Genomic DNA, 12,514 nt, shown 5'->3' with positions numbered 1-12,514 from the left:
AAAAACCTTTTTCTGCAAGTCTTTTTACATCTGAACCCATGAACTGAGCACTTTCCCTGTCCCTGCGGATAAAAAGCATATGCACAACATGATGCTGCCACCACCGTGTTTCACAATGAGGATGTTTTACAAGTTTCCCTTTTTGGAAACTTTTTTTTCTCTCTCCAAAAAGGGCACAAAAAAAAAGGTGCAATTTTTGTCTAATCAGACCAGAGCAACTTCTTGCACAAATTTGGCATGTGCTATTCATGAATTCTGACATAATGCAAGTAGGACTTTTTAATTTAAATATATATGTATTTAAAATGACTCGGACTGCACTAGATTTTATTCAGTGATGAGGGGTAATTACAAGTGCACTCCACACACTTCAGATTGACTCTGTCATATAAAATCCTAATATACTTTGTTACATGAAAATCAAAACCCTCAATTAATGAGTTTCAGGGTTTTGAATGGTTAAGTCGTTCCGTATGTCAGCAAACATGTTTTTCAATGATTCCCTCTTTTTTTTCCGATAAGGATAAGCTTGCTCTGGAGCAGCAGCAGCTGTCCAGCAGGCTCCAAATATCAGCTTTACAGTCCAAACTGGATGAGACGAGGCACTGTTACCATGACAACACCCGTGACCCCACCCAGGAGCTTAGGGATGCCGTGGATGCTGCCCAGCAAAACCTACACTGTAAAGAGCACGAGGTCCGTCAGGCTCTGTGTAAAACCGTTTTGTCAATCATTTAGTCACCAGATTTGTTCGTTTGACTGCAGTGCCACCTTTTGGTTAAAATAGGAATGACGGAATATCCTCTGAAATGTATATATATTTTTTTTTTATCCATCATCATTGTGTCTCGTAGGTCGAGGTCTTGCTTGGCCAGTTGGAAAACGTGCAAAGAGACTTGCACCAAAAAGAGGTCGAACTGAAACACCTCACAGCTCAGCTTGAACTACTGACGAATAAGCATGCGGCTCAAGTTGAAGAGCTTCAAAAGGAAATTTCTACCCTCAAGGTGAGAACTGTCTTGTTGTCATGTCAAATTATTTTCTTCTTTTTAATTTGAATTTTTCAAACTGTGTTGGATGCTTGACATGCATCATAAAATGAAAAACCTTCATCTTTTCCACCTTGGCAACTCGTATTGGAAGTGTAAGCAAAACCGCTGTGTTTGCCAGGAGACGATGTCCGCCCTCACTGAAGTAAATGAAGAAAAGGGACAAGTTCAGGTGGAAGAAAACGAGGAAGAGACGCTCCCCGCCGCGCTTCTTCAGGAGAAAAATCAGGAGATCGATCACCTGAACTGCGAGATCCAAAAACTCGAACAAGAGCTTGAGAGTGCAAGGGACGACCGAGTCGGAGTAAGCTTTCTGACAAGTTTCTCCAAAAGCTGTTTGGGTGCATTAAATTTAAACATTCGGCAGGGTTGTACGAATGCTTGAATTTCAGTTGGGTGTCTTCAAGGTTTGGAAAGTTCTTGATTTCTGAATGAAGTTCTTGATATTCAACCTGCGTAGTTTTGTAATAAAGTGCAATCTAACGCTTGATTCAAAGCCTACATTTTGGAAAACATTTACAGTTGAATCCAGATATTTTCACCCACCTAATGAAAAGTCACGGACACATTTTTTCTCACTGTCTGAAATTAAATCAGGCCAAACTTGCCTTGTTTTTGGTTGGTTAAAATTAACCAAAATTAGCTAAATGCCAGAAAACTTAGCAAGAACAATTTTAGACATTTGTTTGTAACTTGTAAAGTATAAGACACTTTATATTTTAGTTATTAATATCCGTGGATTTTTAAATTACTGTTTTAATTTCAACACACGGCGGACCGACCACGGACAGACAGAGGGTTTTTTTTTGGATTACGAACTCTTGAATTTCAGAAACGGTAGATTTTCAAAGAATACATATTTTACTGAGTCATGATAACAGCATGTTAATAACAGTAATCAATGACATTATAAAATAGTGAATTGAAACAATCGTTTGTATTGTTTTCATCTATGTTTGATGCTGGGAAAGTTTGAAAACGTACCTTGAAAATACTTAAGTGCCTAAAATTTTACTGTGGGGGGGAAAAGAGGCACAAACACTGATTGGAAAATGTTTGCTTATTTCCCCCCCCCCTCTTAAAGGTCCTGGAGGTTGAGCTGGAGGATCTGCGCTCTCAGGTGGAACATCTTCAGTCTGAAATCACGCGAGTGCGTCAGGAGAAGCAGGAAGAAGAGGAGCGGCTTCACGAGGTCATCAGCACGCTGCAGGCGGAGCTCGCCACCCTGGGTCCTAACCTGCACGAAGTCAGTGACTCCCAGGACGGCGACAGCATCAATCCCTCTCCCTCGCCCAGCCCGGAGCCGCACATGGAAACCCTCCAGGAGAGGAGGGGAGGTCCGAACAGCCTGAAGCACGAGATCAGCCTCACGCATTCTGCCGCCTCCTCGTCTCTTCGCTCTCGGCTCAAAGCCCTGCAGAGTCAGTTTGAGACTGCCGTGGCAGAGAAGGAAGGACTCGAGCGCCTGCTGCTCACGCAGGAGGAGGAGTACCGGACACAAGGGGAAGAGTTTGGGAGGAGACTCGGAGCCGAGAGGGAAAAGTTCGATGAAGTCCAGGGTCTCCTCAGGCTGAAGGAGACGGAGCTGGAGGAAGAGAAAGAAAAGAGAAAACTGTCAGAGGAGGAGAGGGACGGTTTAAAAGCTGAAGCCGAAGAGGCAACTGCGATGCGTGAAGAGAAAGATCGCCTGAACGCCGTGGTCCTGCATTTGCAAAGCAGCGAACAAGAGAGGCTGAGGGAGATCGAAGCTTTAAAAACACACTCCGATGAGATGAAGCTGGAAATGGAGGTCCTCAGAGAGGCCAGCCTCACCTACGAGAGGCAGGTGCAGGAAGTAAGGGCGGAAAACTTGGAGATGGAGAAAGCGGTGGCAGAGGGAAGAGAGAGGATTAAAACTCTGGAGACGGGGAAGGGAGAACTTTCAGCAGAACGTGAAGCGCTGAGGAGGAGGGAGTGTCAGCTCCACGAGGAAATCGAAACCCTCCGAAAAGAAGTTGGTTCAATGAATGCCCTGATTCAGGAGCTGACGGCTAAGCTGAGGGACCAAGAAGCCAGTCAAGAGGAGGCTCAAAAGGAGTTTCTGGTGAGTGTCAAATTAATAACCTTTTTGAGTCAATATTAAATATTCTGTACAGATCTAGAAGTTGATGATTTTGGGCTTGGAGGTTTACCCTTTACCTGCCTAGCAGAAATAAAGACTACACATTAACGTTTTTCATTGATCTCTAAATCCATTTATAAAAACTGATTCTCGTTTTAGCACCCTCTAGTGTTCAACCTGTATTGGTGTTTATTTTATTTATCTATTTTTTGTTAAAGGCTTTTAAAGTTTAAGTTTAAAAAATATACAGCGGTTGTAAAAACATTTTCATAAGGTTTATGGTTGCATTAGTTAGTTTATAAAGGCTGAGATTTTATTCAAGGACAATATAGTCAAAATCATCACTAGTCTTTATTGGCAAAATACAAAAAAGATTAATTAAAAAATTCCAGATTTGCTGCGTGATTCTGAAGTGCAGAGGAAGAAATATTGGAAAACGATCCAATTAAGCATTTCAGAAATTGACAAAAAATATCAGAAAATCCCCAAAAACATCCTAATAAGATCAAGCCAGAGTTTGGTATGAGATTTTTTTTAAAGCCACTGGAGCAAAACATTAGCATCTAGCATTAAAATGTACTTTAATCCTGTATGTAAACAGATACAACAATCCCAACAGTACTGACAGTCTGTGTATTAATAAGTCTAGTCATAAACTAAGTTCAGAAGTCTGAAGAGAAAGTGTAGTGAAGCCGATTTTATGTTACAACAGCCTGCCCTAATGTAAATGAGTGGAGAGGAAGCAACACTGTAACCTAGCAACAGCTGTTTACCTTTAGAAAAAAAATTATTCTGATTTTAGCTTTATTTAGCAGGTGGAAAGCCATGGTTTTCAATTTTTTTTTACCCCCTTTCAGTTATGATTAATTTATATCCGACTTTTGATTAAGACATGGTAGGATTGTAAATTACTTTTTTTGTTTTTTTTTTATTTTTTTTAGCTCTTTTATTAACTTGACCTTTAAGAACGGTATTAATGTTGACCTAAATAGAGCTTCAAGCCTGGCATTGTTCAAAGCGAGCAACATCGCGTCGCTGTTCTGCCGCACGTACAGCTGTTAAAGCTGCTGCAGGCACGACCACATCTGGTTGTAGTTAAGGGGGCGTCGCTGTTGTGACGTGGTGCAACACTGACTGCAGAAACGAGAGGAAGTGTCTCTTTCTTTAAAATGAGGAAGAACGAGGAAAATCTAAGCTAGCTCTTAGTTTTAACACTTGCAGTCTGAGTTTGGAGTTTTTTTTAGTCGCTCTGTCTGAACAGGATGTGGTAAGGTGCAATGTTTTCTCTTGTAAGGCGGCGTTTTGTAGGTTTGGTTTGTAGCATTGTTAGTCTGCCCAGCTCTGTTTGTAGTTGTGTGTGTGGCTAATTTTAGGCAATTGCAGCCTTTCTGGTACAAATATTCCACTGGTTTCAAAGCGGAGCCTGGCATTAATATACGTCACAAGACGATTAACTCCACTTGTGTGACGCTTGTGAAATTGTCTGTTTTAGTCGAATAAAAAGCAAAGTATGTGATTTTTTTTTTTTTTTTTTTTTAAATCTCAGTTCTATTTACCTTTACCTTTCCACCAGACCAATGCTGATGTTACCCTGGCCAAAGCGGAGGCTTCCTTGAGACAGAGGAAGTCCGAGTGCGCCAAGCTGAAGGCTGAAAATGAAGCTCTTAAGACTGAGCTGGCGGCAGTGAAACAAGGACTGAAAATTGGCTCAGAAAGGACCGGAAAACCTCATGAGAACGGAGAGGTGGGGAATATGAAAGCTTAAAAACTATATCTGTTATGATCTTTAGGTGTTTTTGATTTCTTTTTGATGGAAGTGACTTCTGTCCTTCAGGTCAAACGGCGACATCTTGTTGACCTGGAAGCCGAAAACCAGCGAATGAAGGCAGAGCTCGAACGTCTTCAGCAGGACGTGGGCGTGCAGGAAGAGGAACTAGCCTATCAGCGCAGAGAGCTGGAGCAGCTCCGTCGACTGTGTCAACAACAGGAGACAGATCCTCGCCGTCAGGACTACCACATCAAGGGTACACGTAGCAGTTGAATATTAATATTCAAGAGGTACCGTCTCATTATATCAAACCGACTAAAACTTTTGCGTTTCTCTCAGACGTTTCTCACAGAGCTTTCGAGGATCTTCTTGCGGTCTCTCGTGACGAAGCCTCTCTGAGCTCCCCGGAGGTCCTGAGAAAACTCGAATGTTCCGAGGACCAAACCAGGGAGCGCTTCCACGTCTCCGTCCTCGATTCCCGTCTGTCTGAGCTCAGTCGTCTGAACTGTACAGGTCAGGATCTTCCCCAGGCTCCAGTTTCTCCAGGGGTTGTGATGGAGCCTCCACACTCTGGGTCGGTCACCCCGGATCCAGCCACCCGGAGCACCCACTCCCCGGGCTCTTTGACCGCGTCCGACCACTTCTCCGTGCTTGATTCGCTGGACCCTGATAAAGTATGCTGTGAAAAGAAAAAAAAATTTATTTATATATATATATATATATATATATAAATATAAATATAAATATAAATTTTTTTTAATTATTTTCCCAGCTTGACGAGTTGGAGGAGCTTGACCTGACGGCGCCTCCGTCTCCACTCGGCTCCACTTCTTCCTTCTCGGCTCAAGAATGGAACAGTGATGGATACGGGAGCAGTAAGTTCCCGCCGTTCCCCAGCAGCAAGGCAGCATTTGACAGCTACGAGTCAAATATCTTATTGTTATATTTTGTTATGCAGCTGGTTTCTGTGCAAAGTGGAGAGTCTTCTGAAAAAAATACTTGACTTACTAACATATGGCGCTAATTTTTTTTTTTTATCTCAGATTACTTTATAACATTAATGTTTCTAGCTGAGGGAGAGAAACATTGAAGAAAATGTTAAAACTAACAATACAGACTAATTTACGTTATTACATAGTATTTTGTTATTAATGCCCGAGATTTGAGACTTAGACGTACACTTACTCTATGTGAATATATAAATGATAAATATGTGAATAATATTCAAAGAGAGCTACACGACTCGTAACGCACATGGGACCTTTGTTGTAACATTAGAAGAAGAATAAAGCAATTGTATGAATTCATCATTCCCACAACAGAAGGATAAATTCAAATTATTTTAAGATATTTAACAGAATAAATGCCAATCTCTAACTGTATTGTTCCCATTTTCATTTGAATACAGTTGTCTATTATTCATCCTCTCTGGTTTTCTATAGGTTAACTTTAAAGCCTGATTTTTTTTTAATACTCTCTCAAAAGGGGTTGGAAAACTATGAAAATAATTGTATTTTGAGATTTAAAAAGTGTCGGGGAACCCAACAGACTTTCTTTCCTCTTTCTGTCAATCAGATGTGAGTTCAGAACTGGGAGCTCGACTGAGAGTGGAGCTGGAGCAGACGGAGAGACTGGACGCTCAGTTTGTCCAGTACCTGCGCTGCAGAGGGATAAACCCCACAGCCAACACGGACAGCGCGGCGGGAAGCATGAGCTACAGCGATGACTTGTTGTCACCCGAGCTTCAGGTGGGCTTTGCCCTGGAGCAGCTGCAACCGATTGCAAGCCTCGGTTTCACGTAGTTCTCGCGTCTTTCCGCAGGCTTTGTTGAAAAAGGTTTACCAGGAAAGCTGCAGGATTCTCACACTGAGCCAGCGTCGCTGCGCTCCTTCATCTCAGCCCAACATTTCGGATCTAAAGGCCTCCTCACCGAGTCGGACCCGGCATCGCTTTGGAGACGGCTCGGCTCTGCTGGACCGCAGGGATAACTCGACCCCCTCCAACCCTCCAATGAACTGGCAGCAGGAGAAGAGAGCCTTGCAGGAGACTGTGGTCGCTCTTAGAGAGCTGCTCTGTCGAATGGCACAAAGACAAACACAAGTGAGTTTCTATGATTTAACATAACGCCTCAGTTGGGCCATTTGTTTGGAATTTAGTGTACAAATGCGTTTGTGTTTTTTTGACATATGGGTTAAAGTACAGTTGTTGCTTTTTTTCCTCTTAAGACTGATTACACTGATGATGGCTGGCACAGAAGCCACCTACAGTCTGATGGACATGTTGAATCCCAGATCAGGGCAGAGCTGGAGGAAAACCAGAGGCAGCTGAAATGTGCCCACAGCTCTCTACAAGAGCACAAGAACAAAATACTTTCTCTCAGGTACGTGTGATCAGTTTTATTTCTGTTACTCACCGTTTGTTCCGGTGTTTTAAAATAGATTGTGAAAGCTCGGAACTCATTGCTCTTACTTTTGCTTGTCAGGCTGGCTGCGGAGGAGGCTGAAGAGGCCTTGAGGACCGAACAGACCAGGTTCCAGGAGCTTCAGCAGGAGCTGGAACAAGAGAGAGCTCTGGTTCTCTGCACAGACCGAGAGAAAGAGGAAAGGATGGAGGTTAGACGAGAGCCAACAGAAACTCAAGTAATCCTAAAAATGTCTCTTAAATTTTGATATTAATCATTTTTCCTTTCCAGGCTGTTCAAGCTTCCTCTGAGAAGCTCAAGTGTGAGGTTGTGTCTCTAAAGGCTCAGGTGGAGCAGGAGAAAGTGGCCTGCAGCAACCTCAGACAGGAGCTCCAAATCGAACAGTCCCGCAGCGGCCTGTTGGAGAAGCGTTTGCAGGATGCCCAGAAAGAGCTGGAAGACGAACACAAACGTTTCAGCCATCAACAGGAACTCCTCCTGCAGGAAAAGGATCAAGCTGAACGCCTCCTGAAGGAAGCCAACTCCGGCCTCGCTGAGTCTCACTGTAAGCTGGCGGATTCTCACAGGAAGCTCGAAGAGGAGAGGCAGCTTTGCTCCAAACAGATAAACGAGCTGAGTCGCAGACATGAGGAGGATCAGAAGTTCATCTCTAGTCTGCGCTCCCAGCTGGAGCAGGAGCGAAAGCAGGGGGAGGACCTGGCAGCTATGACGGACAAACTCGGGGCCGAGCTGCTGGACAGCAGGAGAAAATGGGAAGAGGACAGAGTAAGGCTGGAAGAACTTCAGAGGGAGAAGGAAGCCGCTGCCAGGCACAGAGCTGCGATGGAGTCCTTGAAGGAGCAAAACCGGGAGCTCAGCAGCGCTCTAGAGATGGAGCGACAGCGGTCCAGACTCCAAGACATCGAACTAGCGGGGCTGAAGGAGAGGTTTCATCTGCTGAAGGAGAAAGAAAAGGAGAGAGATGACCAACTGGAGAAGGACAGAAGAAAAGAGAGGCAAGAGGGGCTGGAGAGAGAAATGCTTCAGGACAGGACTAACAACAAAGTGGTAAATTATCAGCTTTAATTCTTTCTTATTGAGGATGCAAACATTTAATTGAATTATGATTGCTGATTAATGATTTATTAGCTTAAAATTGGTTCCAATCGATTAACTAGTAACGTCCACTTAGACCTTCTTTTAGTGTTGTAGTTTGGCCACCATCCAGCAGATGGCGCCCCTGTTCATCCTTAGTTAGAGCCAGTTGATATAAGAATAAAGAAGGAGGAGGTACCCCAGAATGGGGAAGAGAGATGATTCAGAGTCCAGTGTGACATGCAAGATGCCATTTTATGTGGTTTAGTTGCGAAATATAAACACTCGATGATTTCCTTAAGTTTTACCTCAGTAGACCCGTTCAGTCGAGCTGTGAAATTACTGATGTGCTGCGAAGGTGAGGAGGTTGTGGTGACATAAAAGCGGAGGGGATAACAGGAAAACACAGAAAATGGCTGCTTACCAATTAATCATCAGTCTATTGATAAGAACAAACAACTTTACACCAACTCATTGATAACTTGCATCCCTATTTCCTACACATACTACTTTTGCAAAGGTAATCCTATTATGTGAAGTGTTTTTTGTTCAGTTTTATTTTTTGTTTTTAAGAAGCACAAGCACATGACATCATGTTTCTTTCCAAAGTTGGAGTTGGAGTTACTGAGGCAGCAAGACCAGCAACACATGCAGGAGCTGCAACAGACTCTGGCGGACCTGGAGAGAGAAGGCAGGGAACGGGAGAGAGAGATGGCAGCTCAGAAAGAACTGCTGCACCATAAAGTACTGTCCCCACAGCGTCCAATCAGCATCTCCCGTCTGGACGGGGCCCCAGCAGGCGTCTCTCTGCAACACCAACAGGTATTAAAATCCTTATTACTAAATACGTTTAGTTTGAAACTCGGAATATGATTTTGTGTTCAGGAGATTTGATTTTTTTAAAAATGCTGCTTTTTTTTTTCTCACTGTAGAGGGTGTCAACATCATCATCCAGTCTGCTGCAGACATTGCTGAAGGAGAACTCTGATTTGACTGAGCGCTTGACGTCCGTGAGTCAGGAGAGTGCCACCTTCAAGAGCAGACTCGCCATCCTGGAGAAACAGCTGCAGCGCAGAGAGTCTGAACTTGCCAAGGTCACCACAGAAACGGAGAATCAACCCGTCGGTGATCCGGTCTACCACGGCAGGGTCAGTACAGGCACAAGAACCATACAGGCTGGGTCCAAATTCAGTCGCTGCGTCCTTATAGGATGACAATAACGTCACAGTGATGCGACGAAGGCTGTCCAAATTCAGTTTGATGGATGGGTCTGGTGTATCTTTAGCTGCCCACTGCATCCCAAGATTCAGTGCAGCTCAATGAGACATTTTTGTTTTTGTAACAATGGTGAATGAAGCGGGCCAAGAATACAGTTTTAGGTAAAAGTACATTAAAATATGGTTTGCAGCAGAATGAATCTGCAGGATTGACCGTCCAGTTTCAGTCGCCCACTTCCTGCCCGAAGTAGGTCTGGTCCTTCAAACGATGCAGCCCTGAAATCTGGACACACTAAATGTTTCATCCCTATTTTGTATCAGGGTTGTTTTGAAAATCTTTTTTTGTTTTAAATCTCACTGTAAAGGACAATCTAATGACTACATGTTGTCCTAGCTCTGCAAAAACGACCCCAAGTAAAACCAGTTCAGCTCTTTTTTTAAAGTAACAGTTTCTGTTTTCGGTTTTAAAGCTGCAGCGTTACTACGAGCGCTACCTGCGCGCCGAGAGCTTCAGGAAAGCTCTGGTTTACCAGAAGCGATACCTGATCCTGCTGCTGGGAGGATTCCAGGACTGTGAGCAGGCCACTCTGTCTCTCATTGCTCGGATGGGAGTGCGGCCCACGTCTCCGCTCGCATACAAGCGCAGGCCCATCTGGAGGTTCAGGGCGGTGGTCCGAGTTGTGATAGCTGTGTCGAGGTGAGGCGTAAATGAAGCTTCCCATCTTTCTGAGCCCTGCGAATGGATACGATTAACTTCAAATTGTGTTCTGTTTTCAAGGATGAGATTTCTGACCAGGAAATGGCAAAGAGCAGTGAGAAGGGTTGCATTATCTGCAACCATCAATGGACATCTTGCAGGTTAGCATGCACAAATTGCAGAAGTAACATTTGGACACACTAAAAGCTTAAATGTATATATTTTTTAGATTTTATATGTGAAGTGAATGGAAGCTAATCCATATTTTAAGTTTTTAAATCAAATCTAAAATGCATGGTTTGATTTATATTAAGCCCCCGCTGACTCAGTACTTTATGAAACCATCTCGCCCTCAATTCCAGCTTCAGGTCCTGAACAAAACTGTGAAAAATCTCTAGATATGTGAATGCTTTTTAAAGCACTGTGACTCAGTTTGTCATTGTTGTGTCTTTTGCAGCACCTAAAGCTGATGTTTTAAGGCAGCAGCAGCCAAAAATAAATATTTACTCAGCACAGAACGGAGACAGAGGCGACGGCCAGCGAGGCACTCTCTCATTTCTGGCTCCACCCGGCAAATCGACATTCAGACTACAAAAAAGGTCTGGAATACTTCAAAACGCACTTTTTCGAATTTTTGTGAAATTTGTAAATCCGATCCTCACCGAGCTTTCCATCTTCAGGGCGCTCTCCAGTTCCTGCCTGACCTCTGCTCACTCTGCTGGAACATCCCAGGATCCAGAACGCTCTCTCACAGACTACATCCATCATCTGGAGAGAGTCCAGCAGAGGCTGGTGGGAAACAGACAAGGTGAGTTCAGGACAGATTATTTTGGTTTTCCTGAATCTGGTACGTAGTGTTCAAACGAGCAACGGTAGGAAGTGGACTGGGTTCCTCTTTCTCTCTCACCGTCCAGTCACTGCCCAGATGGGGACAAAATAAAAACTAAATCTAGATTTGTAAGCAACCCTCTCCGCACACCATATCATTCAGATATTTTCAGATCACTTAAATTGCACAGTTAAAGTACTAGACTAAGACCTTTTGTAATTTAAGATGGAGGCAAAATTGTAAAATGTTTTTATCATTCATTTATTTATTGCTTTATCATTTGTGACACCTGCAGTCACAAAGACCCAATTACTGTCCAGTTATAGTTTATAGTACTTTGAAATGTTCAGAAAGTTATAAAAACTAAAAAAAAAATCTATTAAAACATAAATTTGCACACAGAACACTGGCTCTTGCAAATGAGAAATTATAATAAAGTTTTCAAAAACTATGTGAGACTAAAATATAATTTGCATTAAGATTAATGAAAATTATGCTAATTATAATGCCACTGCTAATCACACTTCATCATTAGGAGTGTTTTTGTTGTTACTGTAACTTGGTCAGTGTGTATACATGATTGTCATACATAAGGGTGAATATGGATTTAAATAATTTATTTCCACATTTTGTGTCTTTTAGGTTCCTCTGCCTTCCAGTCTCACCCAAAGTAATCCATTCACCGAAGCCTGAATGTTGCCTTTGTGTTAGCACCAAACTGACCATGCCTTAATGCCTTGAAGGATGTTTATAATGTTTCTTTTTATTATTTCACATAATTTCTTTTAAACGCATAAATTATTTTTGTATTTTTTTTTTTTAATGTGAATTTTATTTTGTATGCCTGCTATTTGGAACATCATTTTAAAGACGCAGCTCCAACAAAAATGTCTCATAATTTCAAATAGTGCTTCTTTTTTATGTTAGAGTGATTGTACATCTTGGTATGTCTGCTCTGGTTTTATGCTACATATGAGAGATCAACACACTATGCTGAGTGAGCAGATTGTTGTATGAGGATAAAATGTGTTTCCTGGCTTTTACTTTAACATGATTAAAGAAGACACTATGCTCTCTTTACCAAACTGAACTTTTCCTGAGATCTTGACTCTCATGACATATTTTTAATCCAACTTAATATGCATGCCAGATTTTGGCATAAATTACAACTGAGAACCCTTGAAGCACACCATATCATTCAGAGTAAACGGATCACACTAGAGCACACTGAACTGGTGAACACTTGCTGTTTTATTTTTGAATACTTGTAATATTACTCATCTACTGTTAGGTTATTTCTAGAAAGGAGTTGGTACCAGCTATCAGATACCAAATAAGTATTTGAACTGGGGCCTAA

The 12,514-nt window shown here is 42.6% G+C and overlaps 1 protein-coding gene across 3 annotated transcripts in view; it reads left to right on the top strand.

Annotated features, from left to right (window-relative positions):
* pcnt (pericentrin) overlaps nt 1-12,242 on the top strand; it is a 37,968-nt gene extending 25,726 nt beyond the window's left edge. For all 3 annotated transcript variants that reach the window (XM_014999754.2, XM_014999753.2, XM_014999752.2), the window contains 20 exons: nt 523-696; nt 855-1,007; nt 1,171-1,353; nt 2,134-3,132; nt 4,724-4,894; nt 4,985-5,174; nt 5,258-5,592; nt 5,691-5,793; nt 6,494-6,666; nt 6,740-7,018; nt 7,144-7,298; nt 7,401-7,530; nt 7,611-8,387; nt 9,024-9,236; nt 9,347-9,562; nt 10,102-10,328; nt 10,410-10,489; nt 10,786-10,927; nt 11,009-11,136; nt 11,800-12,242. In XM_014999754.2, coding sequence (XP_014855240.2) covers nt 523-696; nt 855-1,007; nt 1,171-1,353; nt 2,134-3,132; nt 4,724-4,894; nt 4,985-5,174; nt 5,258-5,592; nt 5,691-5,793; nt 6,494-6,666; nt 6,740-7,018; nt 7,144-7,298; nt 7,401-7,530; nt 7,611-8,387; nt 9,024-9,236; nt 9,347-9,562; nt 10,102-10,328; nt 10,410-10,489; nt 10,786-10,927; nt 11,009-11,136; nt 11,800-11,831 — 4,860 coding nt within the window. In that variant the 3' untranslated portion in view covers nt 11,832-12,242. The remainder of the gene's footprint in view (nt 1-522; nt 697-854; nt 1,008-1,170; nt 1,354-2,133; nt 3,133-4,723; nt 4,895-4,984; nt 5,175-5,257; nt 5,593-5,690; nt 5,794-6,493; nt 6,667-6,739; nt 7,019-7,143; nt 7,299-7,400; nt 7,531-7,610; nt 8,388-9,023; nt 9,237-9,346; nt 9,563-10,101; nt 10,329-10,409; nt 10,490-10,785; nt 10,928-11,008; nt 11,137-11,799) is intronic.
* Nucleotides 12,243-12,514: the final 272 nt, after the last annotated feature.

The sequence above is a fragment of the Poecilia mexicana genome, unplaced genomic scaffold (genome assembly GCF_051168715.1).
Source record: "Poecilia mexicana isolate PSO_F unplaced genomic scaffold, ASM5116871v1 scaffold_22, whole genome shotgun sequence".
Taxonomy (NCBI): domain Eukaryota; kingdom Metazoa; phylum Chordata; class Actinopteri; order Cyprinodontiformes; family Poeciliidae; genus Poecilia; species Poecilia mexicana.
This window is presented reverse-complemented; position numbering and strand designations above follow the sequence as displayed.